Source organism: Fusarium mangiferae (genome assembly GCF_900044065.1).
Source record: "Fusarium mangiferae strain MRC7560 genome assembly, contig: FMAN_scaffold007, whole genome shotgun sequence".
NCBI lineage: Eukaryota > Fungi > Ascomycota > Sordariomycetes > Hypocreales > Nectriaceae > Fusarium > Fusarium mangiferae.
The window spans coordinates 1,471,106-1,498,374 of NW_024573927.1; the positions used below are offsets into that span (position 1 = coordinate 1,471,106).

The 27,269-nt window shown below is 49.5% G+C and overlaps 13 protein-coding genes and 2 non-coding genes across 15 annotated transcripts; 8 read left to right on the forward strand and 7 right to left on the reverse strand.

Moving 5' to 3' along the window:
* Window positions 1-1,856: 1,856 nt before the first annotated feature.
* FMAN_13648 (uncharacterized protein) lies at window positions 1,857-3,647 on the reverse strand (the record flags this gene model as incomplete). The annotated part of the gene is made up of 1 exon (XM_041833140.1): window positions 1,857-3,647. The coding sequence occupies one exon, from the start codon at window positions 3,645-3,647 to the stop codon at window positions 1,857-1,859; it is 1,791 nt and encodes a 596-aa protein (XP_041683534.1).
* A 510-nt stretch (window positions 3,648-4,157) lies between these two features.
* FMAN_13649 (uncharacterized protein) lies at window positions 4,158-6,277 on the forward strand (the record flags this gene model as incomplete). The annotated part of the gene is made up of 6 exons (XM_041833142.1): window positions 4,158-4,582; window positions 4,631-4,838; window positions 4,892-4,908; window positions 4,963-5,065; window positions 5,117-6,042; window positions 6,091-6,277. 6 exons carry the CDS (start codon window positions 4,158-4,160, stop codon window positions 6,275-6,277), a joined length of 1,866 nt encoding a protein of 621 aa, XP_041683535.1.
* Window positions 6,278-6,449: 172 nt separating this feature from the next.
* Window positions 6,450-7,682, reverse strand: FMAN_13650 (uncharacterized protein; the record flags this gene model as incomplete). The annotated part of the gene is made up of 3 exons (XM_041833143.1): window positions 6,450-7,032; window positions 7,085-7,277; window positions 7,331-7,682. 3 exons carry the CDS (start codon window positions 7,680-7,682, stop codon window positions 6,450-6,452), a joined length of 1,128 nt encoding a protein of 375 aa, XP_041683536.1.
* An 885-nt stretch (window positions 7,683-8,567) lies between these two features.
* Window positions 8,568-9,083, reverse strand: FMAN_13651 (uncharacterized protein; the record flags this gene model as incomplete). Its single annotated transcript, XM_041833144.1, has 1 exon — window positions 8,568-9,083. The coding sequence occupies one exon, from the start codon at window positions 9,081-9,083 to the stop codon at window positions 8,568-8,570; it is 516 nt and encodes a 171-aa protein (XP_041683537.1).
* A 770-nt stretch (window positions 9,084-9,853) lies between these two features.
* FMAN_16137 (uncharacterized protein) lies at window positions 9,854-10,399 on the reverse strand (the record flags this gene model as incomplete). Its single annotated transcript, XM_041833145.1, has 3 exons — window positions 9,854-9,983; window positions 10,031-10,153; window positions 10,206-10,399. The coding sequence occupies 3 exons, from the start codon at window positions 10,397-10,399 to the stop codon at window positions 9,854-9,856; spliced, it is 447 nt and encodes a 148-aa protein (XP_041683538.1).
* Window positions 10,400-12,152: 1,753 nt separating this feature from the next.
* FMAN_13652 (uncharacterized protein) lies at window positions 12,153-12,640 on the forward strand (the record flags this gene model as incomplete). Its single annotated transcript, XM_041833146.1, has 3 exons — window positions 12,153-12,438; window positions 12,494-12,544; window positions 12,600-12,640. The coding sequence occupies 3 exons, from the start codon at window positions 12,153-12,155 to the stop codon at window positions 12,638-12,640; spliced, it is 378 nt and encodes a 125-aa protein (XP_041683539.1).
* A 339-nt stretch (window positions 12,641-12,979) lies between these two features.
* rrna24 lies at window positions 12,980-13,095 on the forward strand. Its single transcript, XR_005994014.1, has one exon. It is a non-coding gene; the product is annotated as a ribosomal RNA (ribosomal RNA).
* A 274-nt stretch (window positions 13,096-13,369) lies between these two features.
* Window positions 13,370-14,164, forward strand: FMAN_13653 (uncharacterized protein; the record flags this gene model as incomplete). The annotated part of the gene is made up of 1 exon (XM_041833147.1): window positions 13,370-14,164. One exon carries the CDS (start codon window positions 13,370-13,372, stop codon window positions 14,162-14,164), a length of 795 nt encoding a protein of 264 aa, XP_041683540.1.
* A 509-nt stretch (window positions 14,165-14,673) lies between these two features.
* Window positions 14,674-15,639, forward strand: FMAN_13654 (uncharacterized protein; the record flags this gene model as incomplete). Its single annotated transcript, XM_041833148.1, has 1 exon — window positions 14,674-15,639. One exon carries the CDS (start codon window positions 14,674-14,676, stop codon window positions 15,637-15,639), a length of 966 nt encoding a protein of 321 aa, XP_041683541.1.
* Window positions 15,640-16,616: 977 nt separating this feature from the next.
* FMAN_13655 (uncharacterized protein) lies at window positions 16,617-20,036 on the forward strand (the record flags this gene model as incomplete). The annotated part of the gene is made up of 8 exons (XM_041833149.1): window positions 16,617-16,732; window positions 16,784-16,861; window positions 16,911-17,283; window positions 17,330-17,473; window positions 17,529-18,192; window positions 18,241-18,648; window positions 18,703-18,996; window positions 19,048-20,036. 8 exons carry the CDS (start codon window positions 16,617-16,619, stop codon window positions 20,034-20,036), a joined length of 3,066 nt encoding a protein of 1,021 aa, XP_041683542.1.
* Window positions 20,037-20,117: 81 nt separating this feature from the next.
* On the reverse strand, window positions 20,118-21,215 carry FMAN_13656 (uncharacterized protein; the record flags this gene model as incomplete). Its single annotated transcript, XM_041833150.1, has 1 exon — window positions 20,118-21,215. One exon carries the CDS (start codon window positions 21,213-21,215, stop codon window positions 20,118-20,120), a length of 1,098 nt encoding a protein of 365 aa, XP_041683543.1.
* Window positions 21,216-21,979: 764 nt separating this feature from the next.
* FMAN_13657 (uncharacterized protein) lies at window positions 21,980-22,954 on the reverse strand (the record flags this gene model as incomplete). The annotated part of the gene is made up of 1 exon (XM_041833151.1): window positions 21,980-22,954. One exon carries the CDS (start codon window positions 22,952-22,954, stop codon window positions 21,980-21,982), a length of 975 nt encoding a protein of 324 aa, XP_041683544.1.
* A 1,215-nt stretch (window positions 22,955-24,169) lies between these two features.
* FMAN_13658 (uncharacterized protein) lies at window positions 24,170-24,545 on the forward strand (the record flags this gene model as incomplete). Its single annotated transcript, XM_041833153.1, has 3 exons — window positions 24,170-24,274; window positions 24,325-24,383; window positions 24,440-24,545. 3 exons carry the CDS (start codon window positions 24,170-24,172, stop codon window positions 24,543-24,545), a joined length of 270 nt encoding a protein of 89 aa, XP_041683545.1.
* Window positions 24,546-24,817: 272 nt separating this feature from the next.
* tRNA lies at window positions 24,818-24,889 on the reverse strand. Its single transcript has one exon. It is a non-coding gene; the product is annotated as a tRNA-Asp (tRNA).
* Window positions 24,890-25,266: 377 nt separating this feature from the next.
* FMAN_13659 (uncharacterized protein) lies at window positions 25,267-26,831 on the forward strand (the record flags this gene model as incomplete). The annotated part of the gene is made up of 4 exons (XM_041833154.1): window positions 25,267-25,667; window positions 25,717-26,196; window positions 26,252-26,393; window positions 26,448-26,831. 4 exons carry the CDS (start codon window positions 25,267-25,269, stop codon window positions 26,829-26,831), a joined length of 1,407 nt encoding a protein of 468 aa, XP_041683546.1.
* Between the last annotated feature and the right edge of the window lie 438 nt (window positions 26,832-27,269).

A 27,269-nucleotide genomic window follows, 5' to 3' on the forward strand; every position in this document is an offset into this window, starting at 1 on the left:
CACTATCGCGATGTCGCTCTCCGGACACGGCAAGTCCGCTTGTATGACTCTTTTATATATTACACGATCACGCTTTACTTGTCGATATCGCAAAGCCAAGACATTATCTGGTGTTGTACCGTGTGATATCGAAGGATCAACAGAACTTCACTTATCATTAAAGATCGGCATAAACTCGTATCAAGCTTACCACAACCGGTAAAGACCAATTTCTTGCAAACACCCACAGGCTAAATGAAAAAAAAGTTCCGCGGCAACTTCTCTCCCAAGCGCGTGGTAACGTAACAATCGCAGTGCCCGTCCGCGACTAACGTTATAGGGAGAAGGGAGAATCAGAACCCTGAATCCACCCGCCACTGATAATACTGTAGCACGTACGGACGGGCCAATCGACGAGACAAAGGGCGCGCGAGTCGGGAATGACGGCTGGCTATCTCAGGCACCGTCAGTAATCTTTACCCAACAGGAAGGTCATTACTCAATCATTCAGGCCCTCCCCGCAAATCATCTGTGCAGGGTTTATCTCAGACAAGAAGCTCGTCCAAACAGCGTGTTACAAATTGTCATATGACGTACAACCCTCAAGTAAGAACGTGAACCCATTCCCCTTAGAGGAAACTCGACGAGTGAAATAGGGTTATCGAGAGCGTCAGTTGATTTGACAATACCGTGATAATGTGCTAGCCAGCTTCTCGATACGGAATGATATGGTCTTTTGTGATATTGGTTGTTGTCGCAGGATTGGCTTCAAAAGTTCATCAATCATGATGGGTAAGCGACATGGTGCATCACATCGCATCTTATCTCCGGTCATTCCCAAGGCCAAGCCGGCAGCAACCGCCATTTTCCCTTGGCGATTTCTTACCTCTTTTTGTGCCGCATTTCGCCTCAGCTGATTCCAATTGCCCATCTTGTCTCCCGATGGTGTTGCTATCGCCATCTCAACTTGTAACGTTGTCAAACTCCAGACGGCGACACCACTATTACCTAAAATCAAGAGATCGCCGCGACGCCGCTTATCTCCTAACCCCATTCTCCATTCCTGTCAACTGCACCCCATGTTTTCCTCATCTCCATCTCCATTTCTCAACGGAGGGAGGCCTGAGGCTAATGCATGGGGTAGCAGTTCACTGTGTGTCAAGAAAATCAAGGAAGACGGCCGATTGCAACCCCCCATGTCTAGTAAGCTTCAGAGGCTGCATCAAGGCCAATCACGCCCCTCGCCGTATTTCCGTGAACGCGTTGTTTTTTCCTGGGGTTTCACGGGGTTCAGCTGGATGGTGGCGGGCTAGCACAGTTTTGGTCGTTGAAGAGAGAGCCTCAACAAGCCTTGAAAAACCGTAAAACCGTATTTTGTTACCGAGGTGCCGAGGTTGGGAAAGAGTTTTAAGAATGAGATTATGGAGGGCGGGATCTAAAAAGTCAAAATAGACGCGTCCGAGGTTGACGAAAATGGTCGTATTCAGGGTAGGTCGAGTTGGTTGCAGATGGTACCTTGCGCTGAGTACAGTCAGCAATAGTGATACCTCGTTACGAGTCGTTACGAGGCCTTTAACTCATTTCAAGAGATAACGGCTCTCTTTTGGTCGTTTTTAGATTGTACTAGATATCTTGCAGTAGTCGCATCGCTGTGAATAGCATTTTGGCGTTCGCGACGGTTACTTTGCAGCGTCTGTTCCAAGTTTATTAGGCACGCCACAGTCGTAATCCTATCTGATGTCACCCGCAAACCGTGAGCGTGATGAGCTTTTCGTATCACGGCAAATTCCTGTCGTATTTGAGAGCGCGATACATTGAAATAACGATTGAAGATATATTTTGAAAGTCTGACATGTCAGTGTAAGACACCAGTTCAGTTAAGACAAGTTCAACACGCCTTTCAGCACCCGCAGCGCCCCAAAGAGCTCATTGTCGTGATATCGCCTCGCCACCACCTGCAAATTGACAGGCGCCCCCCCAAAATCACCCTCCTCCCACAAATCTCTAACATGTTGACAAGCATCGCTTAGCGGAATATAGGCCGTATTGTAAACTTCCCCAGATTCAGCCCTAATTGGCGTGGGAATAACCGCTCCCGGGTAGTCGACAAGGTTGTAGAGCGAGGTGTAGGTCCAGTAGAAGGCCGTGTCGTGCGCACACGCTGGCCCTACGAACGACGGGCCGATAATGACATCCACATCTTGGTCACTCCAGCTTTTGGCAAAAGCAAGTCGGAAATCGTCTCGCTCTTTGTGGACGGCTGTAAGATCTACGGCGGTGTGCATGCCCAGGGGCTCTGCGTCTCTGTAGATCCATTCTGTAAGAGGGTGAAGAGGTTCTCCGGATGAGATTATGCCGTTTTTGGTGAGATGGCCGCCGTCGGGCCAGTAGAGTCTTCGGACTTGCTTCCATGCTTCTCCTGCCCCGAAGATTTTGAACTCTCTTAATTCGATGAGGTTGGCAAACTTGCTGGCGGACAGAAGGCTTCTGGCCCACGAAATTGCCCTCTTGACTGGCGGTTGAGGCTCGATGAAGCCATCGTTGCTGATGATGCCGACCTTGAGGCGCCGATTGAATCGTGTTTCAAGACCGATCCACGGGATCGGAACGACGCTGGGATCCGAAAGATAAGGCTTCGAAGAAAGGACACATTTCATGAAAAGGTCTATATCTCTCAAGGAGCGACACATAGGTCCCGTCGACAGAGGGATGTTCAGCACGGCTGGAGGCGGAGCGCCTTTGATGTACCCCCTTGTCGGCAAGACATTCGATGTGGTTTTGAAGCCATAGATACCACAAAAGGCAGATGGGCCACGGATACTCCCACCAATGTCCGTCCCGATCCCCAAGATCGAGCCTTTCATCGCAATCAGCGCAGATTCGCCTCCTGTTGAACCGCCAGCCGACAGATGAATGTTGAAAGGGTTCAGAACTCTCCCCCAATGGGAATCACTCTCGAGATGCATCAGCGACTGAGGCTGGTTGGTTTTGCAGTAAATAATGGCACCTTGGGCACGCAAGATTGACACGATATCGGCATCTTGGTCGTCGTCGCTAACGCTGATGAAACAGCCCTGAGAGGAAGAGGTTCCGGCAACTTGGATATGATCTTTGATGCTTATCGGCAAGCCATGCAAGGGGCCGATAGGTTTCCCATGGGCCTCGAAATACGCATCGAGCCTTTGTGCTTGTTCGATGGCCTCATCCATGAACCATTGTGTCAGGCAGCATGTGAGCTGATGCGCAATGATGGAACGCTTGCAGAATGCCCGTGCAACGGCTACAGCAGTGTGCTTTCGACGTACAATTGCCTCAATAAGGCCGACTGCATCATAAGTCTCAGTGATAGTGATCTCTTCTGGAGATAAAATACCACAGATTGCTGGGATCGTGGACACATCTGTTGGAGGGTTCTGTACGACCTCCAACGGTAGCCGCAGCTCATCCGGGACCTTTGCTGCAAATACTTCAAGCAAAGTAGCCCTCTTCTCCTCGAAATCGGGAGTGCCGAGAGGTACGGGCTTCACCTGTAAAACATGAAGCCCTGGAAGCATCTCTGGGGCCAAGGGTCTAGATTCGAGGGACTTCAAGCTGTGGGTGGTGACACTTGAGGAGTCCTTGGAAGACCCTGATGGGGTGACTGAAGCAGAAGAAGAGGCAAAAGTCATGGTCGAAGGATGTGTTTGTGTGATAGTAGATTCGCCAGGAAACCATGGCGAGAAGGACAATGAGGAGATGGTGCAGTTGTGATGATCCAGCTGATATATGTCAAGTCTTGGCCTAGCAGTTCTCGAACCTCGGGCTCCTTACTCCTTGCTCGATGTCCTATTCTTCAGCTGTTTGCACTGCTGATTGCCCAGCAAAAGTAAAGCTCGGACCATGGGACAAAACAAACTCCAGTCGACAGCTGTCTTGCAAGCTAGTCGTTGGCTCATGATACCATTCAATTCTGACCACCCAGACAACCCAATCCGACACAAACATCCTCCAAATTCCCATTGTTGAGATTCAACTGTATCAAACCGATCAATCTTGGCTCCCAGAAGCTTCAGGTGACCAGTTGGAATAATCTGCGAGACGTCCACCAACATGTCCCAAGGACCCTTCGCATCGCAGAACAATCCTTAGCGGCGTTTCCATTGTTCTTCTAGCTTCGACCACCAACAGCAACAGCAACCATGTCCGACCTAATATACCTACCAGGCAGTGAACGCCGTGTCGCACCGCTGCTATTGCTGATTCCCCCGTCTTCTTCTGGTGACACAGATGCGGGGATTGAGCATATAAGACGTCGCGTAGAGCCTCCCCGTCCATTAGTACCCGAATTGAACAAGGTTTACGACCCTCCCCTTAGGCCACCTTCTTTTTGTACACTTCGATTGCCTTCGCCCGAACCGACACAGCACAAGATGGTGACCTCGGTAGTGGAACCTCCCATTCCTGGGACTATCTATCTTGTTGACCTCAATCGCAACCTGCGTGTTCGTCATGCAGGAGGTGGTGACGGCGGCATCGTCCTTGATCCTGTGCCAAGTGACGACCCAGAGGATCCTCTCAATTGGACTCCTCGTCGCAAAATTCTTGCGTTGATCTGTCAGAACCTGTGAGTCCCTCTTCTCTCCATACGTGTCTCCTTTGTTGACTTGTAAAGGTATACCTGGTTCACAGGCATGTCTGTTGCCACTGTTTACTCAGTCCTTGTCCCCCTTGCGCAGCAGTCCAAGGTCTCAATCAAGACGCTCAATGAAGGAACTGGATATATGTACCTTCTTTTGGGTTGGGGTTTGTTGTTTTGGCAACCTTTCTCGCTGCGATATGGCAAGCGTTTGACCTACCTCTTGTCTGTCCTTGGAGCCATTGTAAGTCAATCTCTATGCATTCACCACGACCGTTTGCTAACAGCTGTTATCAGGGCACAAGTGTTTGGAGGTAATACTTTTCAGTGATGCGATACTGGTGTATGACCTTACTAACTGGTCGCAGCGCATACGTCTCAAGCAACGGAGAATGGATCGCCAAATGCATTATCCAGGGCTTCTTCATCGCACCCATTGAAGCCTTGCCTGAGATCTCGATCACTGACATCGTAAGTATTGCCTCAGGGTATTATTGCAAGCTTGCGACTGACTCTGTCCAGTACTTCACTCATCAACGTGGAACCTACATGGGTATCTACGCTCTCGCTCTGGCCGGCAGCAACTACTTCGCGCCGGTAATCTGTGGCTTTATCGCCGAGTATCAAGGCTGGCAATGGGTGTTCTACTGGCCCGCTATCTTCCTCTCATTCGTATTCGTGTTTCTCTTTTTCTTCATGGAAGAAACCAATTACAATCGTGCCGTACGACGCGCTGACCATCTGCCAATCAGTCCATCCCGACTGAGCGATGAGAACAACGGCAAGGCTGAAGAAAAGCCAGCCGACACTGGAAGATCTGAGGTCAGAGAAGCCGATGAGGCGAACGTCCAATATGCCAAACCGAGAACGTACTTGCAGAAGTTGTCGCTTTGGCAACCTACACCAAGCCAGAGTATGGCTCGTCACGCTGGACGCTCGCTTCAGTACCTCGGTTGGCCTGTCATCTTTTTCGCTGGCTTCTCGTACGGATCGTACCTAATCTGGTTCAACGTCCTTAATGCGACAGCATCCATCATTCTGTCAGGCCCCGGGTATGGCTTCAAGCCGTCAATGGTTGGACTGAGCTATCTCTCCTGCTGTCTCGGTACCATCATCGCTGCCATTCTCGCAGGACGATTGAGCGATTGGCTTACTATCAAACTTGCGCGTCGCAATAACGGTATCATGGAAGCTGAGCATCGTTTGTGGCCGCTGGCGATTTGTGTCATTGGCGTTCCGGCATCCTTGATCCTCTGGGGCGTAGGCGCGCAACACGGCGTTCACTGGTTCGGCCTCATTTTCGCCATGTGCACCTTGTCAGTGACGAGTGTCATGGGGCTCATCATCAGTATAAATTATTTGATTGATAGCTACTATGAGCTCAGCGGTGATGCGATGGTTACGATTATTTTGGTTCGCAACACGATGTCTTTTGCCATTAGTTATGGGTAAGTTTCCGTCCGCTGAGGAGATCTGCAGCCACTAACAGCCAACAGCATCACGCCTTGGATAACCAACATGGGCTATCAGAATTGCTTCATCTCAGCTGCGTTTATCGCTTTGCCCGCTTGCTCCGCTTGCTTCGTCATGATCAAGTTTGGTAAATTGCTCCGACAGCGAAGCGCCGCCCGTTATAAAGAATTGGTCGATGACGACAAGAGGGTCGCAGGAATTACTACATGATGGAGGGTTTGGCAACGCGCACAATTGAACAGCGAGAATTGGCCGTATATACGATTAGTCAATTATGTATAATTAGTATTGTCGTGAATAATGATTCGTATAATCTAGTTCCCAATGTCCGCGTCCCATGCCCGCTAAGCAATCTTGATGTCAACCAAATGGATGTGTCCATTTAAAACATGGCGGCAGCGGCCAGGATAGCAGCAGCAAGAGCACCGACGCTGGCCTTGGTCCTAGCACCGATATTACCGGAGTCGCCAGTTTCGCTCGCTGAAGCACCCGTCGCCGTGGAAGTCTTGTCACCGCTGCCGCCCTTTCCACCGCTGCCACTTCCACTTCCACTTCCACTTCCGCTACCGCTTCCACCACTGCCCGAGCCTCCAGAGCCAGCGCTTGACTTGACGCCACTCTCGTTTCCAACACGAACGTTGTTCACAGTCAGAGGCGATGGCTTGTCGCCACACTTCTGCGTGACCTGCACCTCGGGCTTATCCGAAGACTGGATGCCGCTGCTGGTAACGTCCTGGAACTGGCCATTGTTGGTATACAGCGGTTCCTCATAGACGTTCTGCCCGTCAGCCTGGATCTGCAGTGTACAATCGGTCTTTTCGGCTCGTCGTCGGAGTTTCGCGCTGCTTGGCTCGCCGACAAGAATCGATGCGACAATGTAGATGAGCTCATCCGTGTTCAATTCATCGTCGCTGTCGACGGCGACGCTGAAGGTTGCTTGGCCGTTGGCGGGTGCGCTCAATTTACTGGGGCGAAAGTTAGTGGAGTTAGGGGACACGGGAAGCCTTGGGGACTTACATGGCGTCCTTGCCATCAACTTTGACGAGTTGAGCGTTTTCCCCAATTGTAGCGTTCTTGAGATCGACTTCGACTACGGTGCCTGTGCTTGTAGGGGCAGAGCTGGATGTAGCTGTCGCAGTGGCAGTGTCGGTCGAGTCATCGTCGTTGGTCTCGGACGCTGTAGCTGTCACGTCGGCATCTGTGGCAGTAGCTTCAATCACTGTTAGCTTGGGTGTCTGCGAAGCTCATCGGCTTTGGTCTCACCATCTGCTGTCGCTGTACCTTCGGCTGTGGAGACGTCCTCGTCGTCATCGCTCGCCGTCGCGGTGGGTTGTTCGTCGCCCGAAGCTTGGGAAGCTTCATTTGATGGCTCAACGGCTGTTGGCTCTGGGCCATTTGTGGCAGATGGGACGCTATCCGCATCTGTCGGTTGTGCGTCTCCGTCATCGCCAGCATCTGAGGGTTGGTCTTGGGCAGGATTTGAGGGCTCAGCAGCAGGCGCTGATGGTTCTGGTTGAGCGATAGCCGAAGGCTCTGCGTCTTGATCAGGAATGACTGTTTGAGCCAGGCCGTTTACTGCCAAAAGGCCAAGGATGAGGCTGCCAGCGAAACGCATGTCGACGGTTATTGGCGGATGTAACCTTTACGTCCGTGTCGTGTTCAAGATATCTTCAACCTCAACTTCTTGCAAATGGTCAAGGAGTATCGTGAGAGATCTGCAAAAAATGAAGATTCCAGCTCGAGCTGAAAGAAGCTTGTTTATTATACCTGAGCTAAGCTCCCTCCCTTGATCTCTGAACCTTGTTGCTGGTTCAGGTGGTGGCACTGTCGGTGGCTTTGCTGGTCCAGACCATCGGAGCCCTGCAGCTGTGCTGTTAGGCCAGCCACTCAGGCGCCAGCTTTACCATCTGGGGGCTGTGTTTAGCGCTAGAAACAACTGTCGTGTACAGAAATAGCTTCACCTTCGTTAGTGCACCACGGGAGACCCGACGTGTCTCCAGCTCTATACGAGAGCTGTCAGCAATAAAACCAGTTGTCATTCCACTTAAAAGTTACGATGAACCCTGGAGATTTTCTGATCATTTGTGCTTGCAGGTTAAGCTTAGATGTTCCAATGTCGACTACCGAAATTATGCTTTGCTTCATGTTGAGAATAGCTTCAATAGTTCACGCCACAAGAGGCCGCCGCGAGACCAGCTGAAGAGCTAAGCATTTTAGTTAGTCATGGCACATTCCGTTCTTATTTCAGCCCTAGCACCCAACTTAACAGCCAATGTATGTCACTGATCGAAAATTGACGATTGCGGCTGAGCAGTCATGCCTTTTCGTTGCCCAGCCAAGATTGTTATCCCATTCAATTGGAGTTCAGAAGCGGGATAAGCCATGTATGTTTCGGTATCTGCCGACAAAATGGCAATTATATTTTCCGATGACAGGCAGCACTTTGACTCTGGTCACTCCCATGTAGACCGCCTCCGAGGACCTGTGTTGTATCGAAGGCTTAAGATGCATCTTCAGATGATGACTCTTTCAACCCTAGATCGTGGTCCGACATGATCTGGGGCGGGCAACGCGGCCTCGTCTTCGCCTCCTCCAGCCTTCTCCTTGTTTCATCTCTCTTCGATTCAATCAACTTCCTCTGTTCTTCCGTCTGAACGAGAGGCGGAGGCAACAAACCCTTGTCGGGATGATACCATTGCTCCTTGGGCGTGTTTCTGCCATCGACACCACGAAAATCGATCTCATTCTCAGGGCGGAAAGGCAGACGGTCGAGAAGCGCCTTGATCAAATGAGGCGATAAAGGGACTGCATCGTGAACATCGCGGCCGGGGCCCAGCGAGCGCAGAATGCCATCTTTGCCAAGGGAGAAGACCCCGTTGTAGGAGGGATGGTGCGCCAATTTTCCCAAAATATCGCTGAGCTCAGCTTGGTGTTTGCTGATGGCTGCCCATTGAGCTCTGCGACTAGTATCGGAGTCCTGGGCTTGTACTTGGGCATCGCACTGAGTCGAAGGCATGTTGAGAATACAGAGTTTTCTGAGGCTAGGGATCTAATGAAAGAAGTTTAAGAATCTAACTGTGAACAAACAGTCGGTTTAAATATTGAAATCTGGTTTGCTGGGTCAGATTCTGTGCATGATGGATGTCGATCATGCACCACTTTTCAATTTACTTCCTCCAAAGGTCGCTTCAAGGACTTTGGAGCCGTCCTCAGTTACAGGGTTATTGCCATTCTCTGGGGTCAGATGCATGGGTATGAACAGGGGTTATCGGTCAGCGAACGAATCAGATCGATGCCAGGCCAAGTCAGCATGAAGATGTCGTCCGTCGTCTCGGATTTCAGAGTGAACCCAGTCACCGTTCTTCAAGTCCGCATTAGCTGCATATGACTGATGGACAACTTTTGAGGTTCTCGATGGTCGTTACGAAGCTACTTTAGAATTGAAAGTAAACGAAGGAAGTCATAGCAATGGCTGATTCTCAGTTCACAAGCAAAACCTTGGGTAAGGAAGCCAATAGTCTGACTTGCATGACACCTCTGGAAAGTCCGAATGGATTAAAAGTGAAAAACAAAGTGCAGAGTTCTATGGACGAGGCCATATGCCTAAACAGAGAAGGAATATCGGCAAAGACTCGTTGCATGCACTAGATACAACAGTTTCAATACAGCCACGCAACAAGTGCATTAAATAATGACCATGTATTTTATAGGCAACGGCTGACTTGAACAGTATGGTTCATAGCTTGGAAGGTCCTAGCTGATCCTCTGGGAAAAGTGTGAGCCGTTTTATGTGCAAACCGGAGCACTATTAGGTTTGGCAACACTGTTGCTTGGGTTCGTCTGGCTGCAACCATTCGCAAAACCTAAAGCAGTATCATCGACAGCCGCATTGTAAGCAGCTCCGCAGTTGGGGTCACTATCAAGGTTAACATCCACTCTCCACCCTTTTAAGAGAAAACTTACCTGGCACCTCCGGAAGCGGAGTTGAAGTACGAGCAGATGTCGTGAGAGAAGCAATCTTGTGTATAGACGTTGCCAATAGCAGTGCCGCTGCACCCGGCTCCACATCTTCCGTTACAAGAGTAACTTTTCGAATCAGTATTGTTTTCTTGAAGAGGAGGGTAGCTGCAAAACTCACTCTCCTGATCCGGAAGGATTGGCGCCGTAATTGCTACCAACAACGCCCGTAAAAGTGCATTTCTTCCCGGCACTGTTGGTCCACGAGGCAGTGGCAGTTTGGCCAACTTTTAGACATGTAATAGCTCGCTTCTCCAAGGTTGGCGAGGCGATGGACAGGCTCGCAAGAAGCAGGACAACGAGAGAGCCGAGCATGATGGGCAGATGATCAAGAATAAGATACTATACCGAAGACTTTCTCTACAGACTACTATCTCAATATACTTCTTTTATACAAAATTATAGTCGCATCGCTCATTTTGGTAGTATATTCTGTCATCGGAGTTGTATCTTGTTCTGGAAAGTAACGGAGATACTTTCGGAGAATTGCTTCTTGGCCATTGGCTCAAAATGCGAACGTGATCACGATCTTCCTACTAGGTAGGAAGAGCTCAGCTTAAGCTTTTACAGACCTGTTTCTAGTACTCAAGGCCGTATAGAGAACAATAGTAGCTATGCGTCCCGGAGAAAAGTTCGGCGTCGCTACTGGTATCACGCGTGTGTGCCAGCCCCTCGATATCTCGGATAGCGCTTGTCCGTGAGCATAAAGGGATTACCATGTCGTACCCCAACTCAGTCTTCCCTTCGTACTAGGTCGCCGGAGGTGCGGGATCCAGGTACAAGCGTCTCCAATCATATGCGAAGCCATTCGCTGGAAATCTTGACATATCCTTGAGACATATCTGAGACATGGCATCAATTCCAGATCTTGGCTCCAGGCCAATTAAGTAACACATAGAAACCTCATCTATGACGTCTATGACTCTGAGATACCAAGATTGTGAGACACGGGATCACGAGCAAACATCCATTGGCGAATCTCAGTTGGACCCTGGCTATTGCCCCAAGAGACATCCAAGATCTCAAGTGTGAAGAAAGTTGCTTGAGCCAGACCTGAAGCTATGTACATTCCCTCATGGAGCAAGAGAACTTCAGCTCTCCATGAAAATATATCGGGCCTGGTTTCCACTGAATCAGTGTTGGATTTACCTGAGTCTTCCTGTCGTGTTCTCTTCTCTTTCGTAGGTAGATGCCTCGATAAAGTCATCACTAGAATGGCCATATTTATTTCCTGTGGGAAGGCCCGCCTCCGTGCCGTACCGGCTCGCGTTCGTCCAATACGTGATCGTCCGGGGAGCCGGAGTGTTTTCGATTTCGAAGCTGAACTGAGATCTGTCTTGGAAAACCGGTCGATCAATCAGCCTTAGCAGATCATCGCTACTTACGGCAATGAGCTTGTTGAGCCTTGAGTTTCCGCAGGGAAGCCTTGTATGTACTGTACTGGCGAAGCAAGGGAGCTGTCTGAGATGGGAGAGACATCTGAAGACAGATCAGATCCGAGATTGACATAGCTGCGGCTGGGGGGCTCGATCAGACCAACAGCGAACCCTCGATATGGTAACGGAAACCATGGCTATAGACTCAATCCGACATATTGAGTCAGTAGTGCTGTTATTCAAAGCAATAAATTGCACTTGAAATACACAAACTGACACGTACGTTCAGGCTTTCGGGATCTGTATAGGTTTTGGTGATGGGATGGTGGGAGGTTGATATCGAACCAACACCTCCTCTCTGTTTCATTTGAGTCAACAGTCTTATATCTTCTTACCCGAACCATGCATTACTTGTGGTTTCAGCTTCATCGGCAGCAATTTCGCCTGTAGATCTTGACGCTTCAATGCATGCCACTCAAGACATTCTTTCATGGCGTGTAGATCCTCCGAGAAAGATCCGACCTTGAGCTATACTTGGAGATACTGGCAGGAGCAACGCAGAGACCTCGACACGTGATGAAGTTTTGAAGTAATATAAATAGCACATTGCATCCCAGCTACTCAACTAGAATCACCACCTCTCAAATCATCTTTCATTCTACTCAATCACTACAAACCAACTACTATCCAACATGTCTATTCCCGGAAGATTCATGATCATTGTCGACGGAAAGCCCGTCGGAAATCCTCAAGACAACGGCGAGCCCATGATCCAAGCTCAGCCTGGCGACCCTGCTGCCACCTTTGAGCTTCGAGACGGTCGACTATTCTCTGGCGAATGGGTTCTGGGCCGCCTCAACTATGAGGACCGATCCATGATGCCCAAGCGCGTCTTGTGGCGCAGGAGAGAGGAGGTCGAGTCACTTCAGCCAGTTCAAGTCGAGGAGTATGGCGGCCCTCCCGAGCTCAAGTTCTCAGGTATGATATATCGCACGGTGGCCTTAGCAGTTTTGAGGTTGACAACACGTAATAGGGGCTGGTCTGGCATTCATCCAGGACAAGCTTTATGCCCCCATTATGCCAGGTATGTTTCCTTTCTCCTGTCTTCATATGCATGAGGACTGACACGACTTTTGCAGGCGAGAACCAGCCCATGCAGATTCGCCCTCTTCCCTTCTAAGTAGTGTTGATTGATAGGCTGTTGAAGGAAGCGTCATTGAAGACTTGTTTTTCGAGAAATATGTCTTTGAAATTCCTAGACTCAACGCCAACTCAATGCTTAAAGTCTACATTACAAATTGTGCTCCTTCTTTCATTCTCGTACACCAACTATCCAGAACTTGAAAACAAACTCTTAATCTCTTCTAATGCTCATCCCGGGAGTTAGCTGGGCTCTTTACGGGGCTCCTAGACCACATTGAGACCCGCATACATGTTCACAGGGATTTAGTGTAACAGCCCCGGCATTTCCATCAACCGGAAAGCGTATGAACCGTGATGCCGTCGGTAGATGTCACATACGACCATACCTATAGGAAAATACGGGATCCCGTCCGCTCTCCCATCGTCAAGCCTGTAAGGGGTGGATTAGTAGTTGGGTCGGTGACGACCAGCGAATCCCCGCTGTTGTATGTATTTTTTGAAGTATTTGCCGTGATGGCGGATATGCTTTTGCTCTATTCGTGATGGCGCAAATGTCTTGCGGGCCAGTCTCTCGTTGACATCTTAGGCTAATCCAGCAAGGGGCGAGTGACCGCTAAGCTCAAATGGGATAGACTGGTGCAGCCAGTAAGGAACAGAAAACGCATTCTTTTAATTCATCACAACCTCATCAGCTTCTGTCTTCTCCCGCAATTGAGTCAAAACAGCACTAGGCCAACTCGTTACACAAGCCTGCGTTTTGAGCGTCATGGCGTCCGCGTCTACCCAGCCGACAGCCACTGCGGCTCCCTATCCTTCCATTGAGACACAGTCCAACGCGTCTGCGACCCTTCGACCAAGTCGTACATCTCAATCAGCAACAATTTCTGTGGCACCAGCGGCCATCCCGGGTGCTGACTTTCAAGTTCCAACATGGCTTCAAGCGCATATGAGATTATGGAAGATTCCCCCGACCCCTGTACGGGCAAATGCATGGGTCCTTGAGGCTTTTGATCACTTCAACTCCAAGAGCGCGCTACCAGACCATTTCCACGGTCTCCGTCCCCAGCTTCATCGAGCATGGTTGAGAGAGATCAAGAAAAAGGCCGAGACAACCACCACCAAGAAAAGAAAATCAGACGGAACCCTTAAGCAGCATGTATCTAAGAAAGCGAAGGCATCAACGACAGTCAAGTCAGAGAACTCACAAGTTGCAATGCCGCCTCCAAAGCCCTTGGGAAACTTGAAAGGAAAGTACGCCATCGAAACGTTTTACGCCTGCTGTGATGACGAGTCTCAACGGAACCACGACGAATTCTGCAGCATAGTCCTCTCCCCAGGAGATGGTGGGACACTGCGTGGTTATCTCAGTTTGGGCCGAATGAACTACACTGCACTCTTCATCTTCGATAAATGTCCAACAGACGCTTCGACTCGCAAAGTGCCATTCAGATGGCGGGCAAGAGAACGTCCAACAAATTCAAAATATTCCGAGGGGACAAAAACTATGGCTGGGCGAAGTTTCTCGGGGATGGAAAGATTGAGATTTCTTTTGATAAGTTGAAGCTCAACCTCGTGGCCCAGAAGGGTCGGGGTATCGGAGAAAGAGGCAAGCATAACGCAGCAGTGTTTTGGGACGACTGGCATGAGTTGGATGATGCTTGACATTGACAGATGGATACCTGATTGGTAATATTCGGAGTCATCTCCCTGCTGAGGCAGCTTGGCTTATTGGCTAGTCGTCGCCGTTTCTTTTAGCCGGTCTTACATCGTTAATCGATCAAGAATGCAGATTGCAAAAAGTTGAAGGAATCCTTTCCAATCGGATCTATCGACACGACCAATGATTGTAGTCTCCCGTTCCGGATATTGAGTGATCCTCTCGATCCAAAAATATCAGGCCACGGACATTGTTTTGAACAAGCGGCTCGGTCAAGACTGCGGAGTCAGCCTGTCAGCCAGTTGCGGGATATACACATATAGCCTAAAGTTATTTGCCTATACTTGAACGCAATCGTCATACTTCGCCCTCGTTGGTCTCTGTCAATTACCTTCAAATCTGGTTCGCCCATTATGACTGGTTTGAAATATGATGCTGAATACCTCAAAGCTCTCGGGCCCGTTATCAAGGGACCCAAGCCCGAGCCATCCAGTTGTGTTTTTGAGATCAGGAAGAGTACTGAAGATGTCATCCGGCGAGTCGTCACGAATTCTCCGTGCCCTGATGGCGTGAAGGAGACCGTTTTCAAAGTCAAAAGCTATGATGGAGTCGAGATTCAAATCACCCGGTTTGCCTCTGAGGAGACGTTGGCTTCGGACAAGCCCACGCCGGCTGTGATGTACTTCCACGGCGGTGGTTACGTCTCTTGTTACGTGGAGCTGTTTGCGCCTCAAATCGCTCGTTTCGCGAATGATTCAAAACTTCCATACTTCGCGGTGTCTTACCGGCTGGCGCCGGAACATCCTGCTCCCTCTGGTGTCGAGGATGGGTATGCGGCTCTTCAATTTGTGTTGAAGTCTGCAGCAGAGCTCAACGTCGATCCCACGAAGATCGCTCTGCACGGCGACAGCGCTGGTGGAGGACTCGCCGCGGGCCTTGCTTTGATGGCGAGAGATCGGCAGCTTGATCCTCCGATTGCGAAGCAGCTGCTCGTCTACCCGATGTTAGACGACAGAGATCATGTTGAGAAAGACGATCCTATCCTTGACCTCATGGTCTGGAAGCCTGACGGCGCCAAACTTGTATGGGATGCGTACGCCTCTGAGGTTCGACAGAAGGATGATCCTCAAGGCCTATCTTACGCGATACCAGCTCGGGCTGAAACGCTGCGAGGTTTGCCTTCCACTTATATTGATGTGGGAAGTCTCGATCTGTTTAGGGATGAGAATCTGGAGTATGCAAAGAGATTGGCTAACGAGCATGTTGAAGTCGAGTTTCATCTTTGGCCGGGGCTGCCCCATGGATTTGATGGGATGAGAGATATCAGCTGGTTTGCGAGGTGCCGCGAGAGTCGAATAAGTGCACTGAAAAGGATGTGATGGTCAGTTGATGGAACGAACATGTTCGAAGCACAAATCCATTACCCAGGCTTAGTAGTAGGCCGGCAGTACTTTTAGGATCTCAATAACCACACCTGGGTGTACAAAATCGCTCTATGGCATGCTGAAGGATGCAAGGTTTGGTGACACATGAGGCCCAATCCGTCCTTGACGTTACCATGTGTACCTGCAGCTGTCTTCATATGGGGATGATCTGTTGCAACACAATGTGCCAGTCGATTAAGCTTAGATCTTGCCGATACATGATCTCGATAGAGGATTCTTACGCCGTCAAGCGCATTGTCGATCATGGCGCTTTCTGGGTGTATCGGACGACGGCATCCTGACCGTCACAACTGCAGCAGATCAGTCCAGCAACAAGCTCCGAGGCAGCCAAGAAAGCCGTTAGGAAAAGTTTGTGCACTTACCGGTTGCCCCCCGGTTGTCCAGCATCGAAAGATGCCATCGCATGGAATAACGGCAATTCGGGCTATGAGTTGCTTGATCAGTCAAGGTGTGAGACGATGGCATTGGTCGGGAAGCAAGGCGTTGACCAACAGGGCTAATAGGGCCGATGCACGTAAAATGACACTTGGACTACCAGAGCCGCGTCAATAGAAATGCGGGTGAATGTGGAGAAAACATGGAGTAAATGTCATCAGATGCAATAAACTCTCGTCTAAGAATTGACATTGCAACGCTACCGTCCCATGGCGAAATTCCCATTGACGCGTTATATTCTCCGGCTGATCCATCGTACCCCTCAGTTCAATTCATCGGTGAAGAGCACCACCGAGCCCCCAGACTTTTTGATCGACACGATTCGGGAGTGAGAGCGGTGGGGGAGCTATGTCATGTCATGTAATGCGGGTCATCAGTGACCGAGATGACTTTTATGGTGGCATTGAATGCGCGTATATAAGTTCTGGGTGATGCTGCTCACGCGAGCTTGAGATTGGTCGGCATAGCAAGTCACGATGAAGTTGCTTTCGCTTTCAACTGTCGGGCTGCTTGCCTTGGCTGGTTTGTCAATTGGACAAGAGACGAAAGATGTTCCAATTCAAGACAATGGACTCACAAACATTGTTGAATGGTGATTCACTCGATTGCCGCCTTTGAGACATCCAGCTAACAAACAAAACAGGGACGACCATAGTTACCTGATCAATGGCGAGAGGATCTTTGTCTTCTCGGGCGAATTCCATTACTGGCGTCTGCCTGTGTAAGTTTTACCCCCTTGGCAAATCAAGCGCGAATCTAACATTTATCAGGCCCGAACTCTGGCGCGACTTGCTCGAAAAGATCAAAGCCGCTGGCTTCACAGCCTTCAGCATCTACAACAGCTGGGGCTACCACGAAGCGACCCCAGGCGTCCTCGACTTTGAAAATGGCGCCCACGATTTTGTGTCCATCATGACCCTTGCCAAGGAGCTCGGCCTCTACCTCCTGATCCGTCCTGGTCCCTACGTCAATGCCGAGGCTAACGCCGGAGGTTTTCCTCTGTGGGTCACCACCGGAGAGTACGGCAAGCTTCGAAACGATGATCCTAGATACACTAAGGCTTGGTCTAAGTATTGGACTGAGATTTCCAAGATTATCGAGCCGCATCTCATTACCAATGGCGGCAATGTTGCCATGTTCCAGGTATGTTTGTAGTGTTGTGAGTCGTAGACTAAACTGACGAGTGCAGATTGAGAACGAGCTGGGCGGTCAGTGGAAGAATGACGACAAGAGAATCCTGAACGAGCCTACTGCCAACTACATGCAACTTCTGAAGGAGTCCGCCAGAAAGGCCGGCATTGATGTTCCTGTATTCCACAACGCGCCTAACACTGTAAGTTCTACCTCTCCAAATACAGCCCTGTGGATAGATATTGACAGATCGGCAGCGCACATTTTCTTGGTCCAACGACTTCGAGCGCAATGCAACCGGCAACGTCGATGTCACTGGTGTCGACAGTTACCCCTCCTGCTGGAGCTGCAACCTCGACGAGTGCACCGGCACCAACGGCGAATATGTCCCTTACAACATCCAAGACTATGTCACCTACTTCAACAAGCAATCCCCCCGTCAACCTCACTTCTTGCCCGAGTTCCAGGGCGGTTCTTACAACCCATGGGGCGGTCCAGAGGGCGGTTGCCCTGGCGATATCGGCCCTGACTTTGCCAACATTTTCTACCGTGATTTGCTCGCACAGCAAGCCACCGCCATTTCTCTGTACATGATGTACGGTGGAACCAACTGGGGTTGGTTTGCTTGCCCTGTTGTTGCAACTAGCTACGATTACTCTTCACCTATCTCTGAGAACCGCGCTATCTGGGATAAGTACTACGAGACCAAGTCGCTAACTCTCTTCACGCGAGTTGCGCATGATCTTACCAAAACCATCCGAGTTACCAACAGTACTTCTCTTTCCACGAACGATGCCATCTTGATCTCCGAGCTTCGGCATGAGGAGAACGATGCTGCTTTCTACGTTGCCCGACACGATCACTCACCTTCGGGTACCAAAGAGACCTTCAAGCTTCACGTCAAGACCTCTGAGGGCAAGCGTATGTTTCGATATTCTTCCATAAGCCGCATATACTAACGGCTTCTAGTCACTATCCCTCAGAACGAGGGCGCCGTCACTATCAACGGCCACCAATCCAAGGTCATTCCAACTGACTTCCACTTCGGCAAGAAGACACTCCTCTACTCAACTGCCGAGGTCCTCACTTACTCGATCATCGACAACAAGGAAGTCATTGTCCTCTGGCTCCCCGAGGGCGAGCAGGGAGAGTTCACTCTCAAGGGACACACCGAGCTCAGCCATGACAAGTCTCTCAAGGGCATCAAGGTGAAGGCGGGCAAGAAGAGCGTTACTGTCAACTACACTCAGCAGAAGGGTCTTTTCACTCTCAACCTGAAGGATGGCTCCACCATTGTTCTGGCTGACCGAAAGACTGCTTACAAGTTCTGGGCGCCTACACTGGATAACAACCCGTTCGCGCCCGTCAACAAGACTGGTGAGTTTTGCAGATGAAACAACACACGTTAAAGACGCACATTGACTTTCACAGTTCTGGTTCATGGTCCCTACCTCGTTCGTCATGCCACCATCAAGAACGGACAACTCAACATCCAGGGCGATCTCGACAGCGCCACCGAAATCACTGTCTTTGCTCCCGAGTCTCTGAAGTCCATCGCTTGGAACGGTGAGAAGGTCAAGGTTTCGTCGAAGCAAGGGCACAAGTACACCATCAAGCTCAAGGGCCCTTCAAAGGTCACGTTGCCCAAGCTTAATTCCTGGAAGTATGCCGACAGCTTGCCCGAGATCAAAACCGACTACAAGACTTCATCCTCGGCTTGGGTTGGTACGTATTACAGTGGTACCTAAGATGATTCAACTTACTGACCTTGAATAGTTGCTGATAAGAAGAACACCACCAACGCGGTCCTCGTCCCCGATCTGAAGAACCCCGTGCTCTACGTCGACGAGTACAAAATCCACTACGGAAACCACATCTACAGAGCGACTTTCCCCACCACTAGCTCTGCCCCTACTGGCGTTTATCTTGACCTCACGGGCGGCATGGCCTTTGGCTATTCCGTCTGGCTGAACTCGGATTATATCGGATCTTATCTCGGCGAAGCCACCACTGGCCATGCAGGCCAAGAGTTCTCCTTCAAGAACGCCACTCTGTCCAAGAAGGAGAACGTTCTTGTTGTCCTGATGGATAACTCTGGCCACGACCTCCGTGACGGCGCTCTTGATCCTCGAGGTATTACCAACGCCACTCTTGTTGGCCCTGCCAAGGGCGGTTATAAGTTCTCTGAGTGGAAGATTGCTGGTCATGCTGGAAGCGTTGAGGGCGAAGTCATCGATCCCATCCGTGGTCCCCTCAATGAAGGTGGTCTCTACGCTGAGCGTGTTGGCGCTCACTTGCCCGGTTTCTCTGACAAGAAGTGGAAGTCATACTCTTCCAACCAGGGAACCCTCGTCAACCCTTCGGCTGGAGTACGTGCCTACAGAACGACTGTCGATCTTGATATTCCCGATGGTCTAGATGTCGGTGTCTCGTTCAAGCTTACGGCACCTTCTAACACAACCTTTTCTGCCACGAAGAAGGGCTACAGCAACCAAGTCAGAGTTCTTCTGTTTGTCAACGGCTACCAGTACGGACGATTCAACCCTTACATTGGCAACCAAATTTCCTTCCCTGTTCCTCCTGGTGTTCTGAACTACAATGGAGAAAATACCATCGCCGTTACGGTCTGGAGTCAGAGCGCTCAGGGTGGTGAGGTCAAGGTCGAGTGGGGGGTAGACTACGCTCATACATCCAGCTTCGATGTTAAGTTTGACAGCAAGTATCTCCGCCCAGACTGGACCAAAGAGAGACTGCAGTACGCTTAGGAAATTAGCAGAGTTAAAACGTGGTGTGAGAGTAAAACATGTTAGTTATTAAGACATCAGTCATGTTAGCTAGAACATAATTTAGTGAAGCTCGGTTGGCGTCACGAAGACCCAGTTCTTGTCAGCTGTAACGGGTAGTCCTTCCTTCTTCTGAGCAATGGTGTTGTTCTTGATCATGCCGTCAATCTGCTCTCTGTAAGCAGCCTTGCGATCAACCCAAAGGTGAATACCGCCACGCGCAACATCAACACCCTGGAAAATCATGGGACCGTCACTATCAGGAGTATCACCACCAGCAAGAATAGGCCTGTTCCACTCATCGATGTAGGTGAGAATAGCAGCCCACTTTCCAGACTTCCAAGTAGCTGGGGCCCAGAGCCATGGAGTCATCTCAGCCTCAAGGTTCTGCTTCTGTGTCTTTTTAGTGTAGTCACCATCCTCAATCTGTTTGCGAGCAGTAGTGATCTCGCCCTTCTTGGTCTTGAGGAAGAGAGATACACCGATGACGTTCTGAGGAGGGACGTTGTAGCCATATTTAGGATCGCTAGCAACCATGCGGACAAGCTCTTCGGAAGCAGCGCTGACAACGTAGACCTTAATGCCGTTGGCCATCAAGCGGTTGTACAGCTCGACCTGGCCCTCGAAGATCTTGGGAGGCGAGACTTCAGTAGCTGTAACCTTGTCGTCCTCGAAATAGGTGGTGGGGATGGTCTTGTTGTAGGCCAGCAGCTCATCGACGTAGCCCTTGAGCTCACCGAGAGGGAATCCGCTGAAGATCTGAGCAGCCCAAGGATAGCAGACAGCATCCTCAATCTCACAGAGGCGCAAGTAGTAGCTGTACAGCGACTCCTTGTGCTTCTTGGTGTCTTTGAAAGGGACCAGCTTGAGAGCAGGGTCCATGGTCTCTCGCGTAAGAACACCCTTGTTCTCAAGGTAAGGAAGAAGTGATTCCTCCAAATCGAATTGATAGCTAGTGTTGTCCATGTCGAAGACAGCATAGCGACCACTGTTGGCATTGCGAGCAATCATCTTGTTGAGAGCTTTGGCAGCTTTGGCAGGCCAGTGCTTGAGCTCGGGACCCTTGAGACCATAGTTGCCATTGGAGGGAGCGGCAGCAGAGGGAGTGCTCAGGCTGGTCAGCCAAAGGGCATTGACAACGAGATTGATGCTGGGTCTCATGATGAAAGGCTTGAGGTGAGGTGAGAAGTGAAAAGCGTGAGGAACCTGCTTTTTCAGCTTCAGGCTGGGATGGGATTCACAGAGTAATTAAAGAAGTCCATGGCCGTCAAGGTTTAGCGGCCCGACAATTATTCCATACGAAGTCGCTGATAGTGTTACAAGAGGTAATATCCGGTGGTTGGTCTAACTGGACGATCTTGGACTATTTGGTCACGCTACCCCGCTTACACGTTTATTGAGGGGTTTTAGTCGCTGTCGAGATAACGGCGACAGGAGCTTGTTTCTGTCGATAGAGGTCTCGATTATTTAATGTCGCAGACTGTCTCGTCAATCTAATACTATTAAGGCTTCTGTTCGACATCAGATCGATCTAAACCATGCCCATATCTCGCAGCTGAAGGTGGTGATGTCAGCCACTTTCCTGTCTAGGCCAAGTTTCCTAGAGCAGGGGAGGGTTGTACAGTTCAATAAACGGTCAGGATCTGCGTCATTGACACGAGGAGCAAGGACGGCACTCGGCATTAGTTCAAGGCTCCAAGCCAAGAACCCTTTTACTCCAATGATGTAACGCTGGAAGGGGTCCCAGGGCGTTTTCTAAACCACTAACGGGCAGCTAACAGGGGGTTCAAGGTTTAAGCTTGCCAGCGTCGGGGCTCCGAATTCTGCTTATCGCAGGGAGGAATTCTTGGAATTAAATTGCGCTCAATTGGTAGGACGGGGCGCCAATGCTTGGGTACAAGGGTTCCTAGCTGCGAATGTTGAATTTATCCTGACTTCTTCGGCGAAGGCGATGGCTTTTCATCGCTTGAAACTCCGATGGCCTCCAAGAAATCCTCGAATGCAGCTTGGGGAATCATTCCGCCGCTTGCGTTCCTGTGACCAACAGCAAACCTAGGTCCCAATCGCTCTCTCAGCGTATCGTCGTCTGCCCCATCTGCTGCTTGACTAAGAATTTCCGGGATGTTGACAGGAGGATTGCTGCCCCTGGCGCACGTTGGAACGCGACACGAATAGTTGACAACGCCTCGTGCGTAGCCTTCATTCGCTACCATCACGACTTGGAGTTCTCTTGAAAACAATTGACGAGCCTGTCGTTCTGCAATGAGAGCATGAATCTGTGCTTTCGATTTGATGCGGATCACTACGATTTTTTTATCAGCAGAAAACAAGGGAACAACGCGATCGGCCCTCTTCAATTCATGTATCACTTCGGCCCTTGCTTCCCTTAAGAACTTATTCTTGACAAGCTCTATGGGCGATGAGGCCTTGATCAATGTTTTCCAGGCTCTGGGGACGTCGTAGGCTGTAGTTCGGCGAGGAGCATTGATGAGCTTTGCACTATTGTTTATCGTCGTTCTGGTATGCTTCCCAAACGTCGCTTGCATGTTCGGGAATGGCGAGCGCCATTTGGTCGCATTACCCAGATCCCCATGCGTTCCCATAACACATAACCACCCACATGATTCCTCGACTCCTTCGTGTAAGTCGCGGCAGATGAGATACGTCAGCAGCGAACTTGTAGCTATCGGTGGGCATTTGTTCGCCGTAACTAATATCGCGCCCTCAGGGTGGTCATCGTCTTCTGCCAGATGGTGGTCAATGACTAACGCACGATGGGGTGAGTCGACAACGGGCTCTGATTTCCATGAGCCTTGGTCGAGGACAATGACGTAAGATGGATTGTAAGCTTCCATGTTTGCACGAGAATCCCCATAGTGTAGTAAACTGTTTTTGTTCATCGTGTAGCACGATATCAGCTTGGAATTGAGGCCGAGCAAGATGAGGGTTTTTCTTATGATAGCTCCAGCAGCAAGACCATCGGCATCCTTATCAGGGACGATAAGAGTCTGTTTACCAGCGGCAGCACTATAGGATGATTAGCTTAAGTGTCATTTAGACGTGTCGTTCTCATCCCGACGATTGGCGTGGTAACAAGAAGGGGCATCTGACCATTCACGGAGGAAATCCTTTGCTTTCTCAATTTGACCCTTGGGGGCAGGCCAGATCACGTTTCCGTCCTGATCCCTCCGCGGTTCAGCTTTGTGATAATCCTTTTCAGGGAACATCGGCTTCGCACCAGGATAGTACTGAAACTTCTTCCGGGCCACAATCGACTTTTGAAATTGCCGAAATATTGTGAGGGATGGCCCATTTTTGCGAGATATGGGGAACAAGGAAGTTTGTGCATTGTAAGTCTTTAGGACTGACGGAGTTGATATAAGGCGAAGCATGGTTCCGGTGATGATATGAAAGCCTTGAAAGACATCGACGCCTGGTATCTTGAAAAACAGGAGAAAACGTGGCGTGCAGCACAGCCACGATACTCGCCACATGTCATGCTCTAGGGTATTGCTCTTCTCCTTACCATCTAATAGTCGTGATCGAACACCGTCGATTGTTGAAATTATTATGGATGTATGTATCATATGACGTTGATATACTCTGTATTTCAGTTGCCGGTTACCCAGCATATCCTATCGTGAACGTGAACGCCAGGAACAAGAACCCAGGGCCTTCTTCATGCACTGCAGCCAAGCGATGGCTCCTTTAATTAAACTACTCAGATAATCAGCAGTGAAGTTTGCCAGTGTGTCCGTCCATGAGGCTGAACGCATGCGGAAAGGTGCTCCTGAGGAATGCGGACAAGACGCCAAGCATCTGGGGCTCGACCGCCAGCCACCGCACCAATTGGTTGGCTTCCAAGGGCTCAGGAATGCAGTGACTTCAGACTTTCCACTGAGTTCATTCAACATGATGGCTTCTCAAATGATCGTCTTGAAATGAGAACAGCGGCTGAAGGTTATCGTCTCTTGATCGAGTGATAGAGCCAGGGTTCTCAAGCCTCTGGCAATCGATGGCATTGTAGGGCTTTTGTTCCTGACTACTTAAGTACTACGTGCTTCCCTCGCGGTTGTCTTTGCTAACAAGTACAGCAAACATACACCAAAGCAATCATGAAATATTCTGTTTTTGTTCTCCTCTTTACCGCTGTTGGAGTCACTGCTCAAGCAGCAAACTGTAGTGAAGTAGAGGCCTGCCTCAAAGCTGGTCCGAAAAACGCACGTCTTTCTTTGATTGTGTAAAATGGCAAGCTAACCTGTATCTCTAGACTGATGCTTGCGGTGATAATGAGCGATGCCTTTGCGGAACACATAAAGAGATTGCTAAGTAAGTCGCCTCTTTTTACACATGGCTCTGTGTTGCTGATATGTCTCCCATTAAAGTTGCTACGTCAATTGTGACAAAGATTCAAGAGCGAAACCGGCCGAACAAGCTGTTGAGAAGTATTGTTCCGTATTGAGAAAGCGCTCGAAGCCGTTATATAAGTAAGCGCTGTCGACAACTCTGAGACCGGCTCTCTTTGGCATGAGTCTTCTTATGTTACCATCTGTATTATAGTTAGAGGATTGGCGGTATCATATAGAAGCCAGGAAGTTATTAATAAAAATCCGCCGTAAAAACAAATCAAACCTGTCCACCACTGGATCGCACCACAATATTATTTAAGAACCAGCCAGAGGCGCATTAATCACTGTATGAAGTAAATATATAATTATTAAAAAGGTCAAAAAGGAATTGCTGCTTTTAACAGCTGGCTGGAACTCTCCCGCCGGGAATTGAACCCGGGTCTCAAGCGTGACAAGCTTGCATACTGACCACTATACTACGGAAGACGAAACAGGCTAAAGCCTGCTGTAGTGAGTTCGATATCACGTGGAGCAAAATTAACATTTATATACCCATGACCAAGATTTTTCCAATTTTGGCACGGGAAGCTCGGAAAACCGACGCTGACAAAGTCAAACCACCAATCACAATGGTTATTCTGGTAAACTCTCTTCCAAGACTGGGGATGACGCAATATCAAGCTGATTTATGCTCGCTTCAGCTACCCTGGATTTTACACTGGGTCAAAATCGGCTCGGAACTTCGGAGGTAGACATATATATAAACTTTTGGCGGTGCTGAGATCCAAGAAAGACGAATTCTCTTGCTAATGTTCTGGCACGTTTGATAGACAGTTGGAAATATATTTTCTTTAATTGCCATTATGTCGGAACCCACGGAGCCCCATTCGAGGCGTCATCTCGCCCACAAAGTCTTGGAAGAACTTGGTCTTGTATCACTCTATCGATCAAGCAAAGATGTCAAGATCCTTTGCGCACAGAGATTCATCCGTCTTTTTGCCTATGGTGGATCTACCTTAGTTCTTGTAGCATACCTGCGAGAACTCGGCGTATCGACAACCCGTGTCGGCTTGTTTATGACCTTGACGTTGGTTGGTGATATCATCATCAGCTTCCTGCTTGCACTATTCGCTGATGGTGTTGGTCGACGCGCAGTCTTGGCCCTGGGAGCAATCTTGATGACTGCGAGTGGAATTGTGTTTGCCACCTCTAGCAATTACTGGATTTTACTTGCTGCTGCAATCTTGGGTGTCATCAGTCCTGGGTAAGACAAAGAAAAATGTTTTGATGGTGTTGAAGCTGACAATCGATAGTGGCAACGAAATCGGACCCTTCCGCGGCGTTGAAGAGAGCATCATTGCCCATCTTACTGATGCAGCTCGGCGAGGCGATGTCTACGCTTGGTACAGTCTCTCCGGCACGGCTGGCGGCGCCTTTGGTCTTTTAACCTGCGGTTGGATTATTCATCACATGCGTGTCAATCTCGGCATGGATGTTGTTGAAGTGTACCGTGACGTCTTCTATGGATACTCTGTGATGGGAGTCCTGAAGTTGATCTCGGCCATCATCTTGAGCTCTGCAGTCGAAGTCCACCATGAGACCGAGCAAGGATCTCCAGCGGACAACGGCGAACAAGCACCTCTGCTTCCCGACAACGCTCAAGCCCAAGGCGCCGATCAGCCTCAGCCCAAGAAACAACTTCGAGCTCGAATTTCTCGTGACAGTATCCCGACTGTCGTGACCCTTTGCACTCTCTTAGCTTTGGACAGCTTTGCTTCAGGACTGGCTCCTCTGTAAGTACTTTGACTCAACAGATCATCTTTATACGAGAGCTAACAGTCGCCATAGCTCATGGATCACTTACTACTTCAAATCCTACTACCATATCGAGGAAGGGAAGCTAGGTTCTATCTTTTTCACCACGAGCATCATCGCCGCTGCATCGATGTTGGTAGCATCTTCTCTTGCCAAGCGGTTTGGCAATGTTCGAGTAAGAAGCCAATGATGATAGCAGCATGAATTATCTGACTGACCTGACTTGCAGACTATGGTATTTACTCACCTTCCATCAGCGGTCTTCTTGGCTCTGGTCCCCATCCCCAACGATGTCCACCTATCGGTTCTCTTCCTGATTCTACGATCTTGCACTCAGTCAATGGATGTTGCACCCCGCTCAGCTTTCCTCGCCGCTATAATTAAACCAAAGGAGCGAACAGTCGTCATTGGTCTTATCAACGTAGCCAAGACAACTTCTCAGAGTCTTGGACCTCTCATCACAGGACTGCTGGCGGATTCGAACTATTTCTGGGTCTCTTTCATCATGGCTGGATCTCTAAAGGTATGCTATGACTTGGGATTCCTTGGACTCTTCAAGCATCATGAACACGTGGAAGCAAAGCGAAGCCACGAGGAGGAGGGAAGCCAGTGAGTTATAAGCTTGATACTCTGTGTTTTGGTCGGGTCAAGAAAGAAATGGAACGAGGCATCAGATTCTTTTCGGTAATCAGTATGGAGACTTTAGTGCAATGCCTATCTCAAGCTTATGATATCAAAAGGTTATATTAAGCCAACATACTTAGGTATTTAGAAGGTAATACATAAGTATCGTTAATAACGATAAGTGTTTTAAGGTAAAGAAAATAATATACTTTCATAAGTTAATTAATAACCTTATTTATAGCTGCCTAAAGTTGAAAAAGCTATCTGTGTTAGGCTTCAATCTAGAAGCTTAATCTCCTAGAAGTAGCCACTGACGAAGTCATATACGGCATAAAGAAACCCAGTCAAAGGAAAATTACGTTAAGTTTCTTCAAACAGGGAAAAAAGATTCCCAAGCCCAGGAATTGAAACAGGAAGTCCCCCCCCC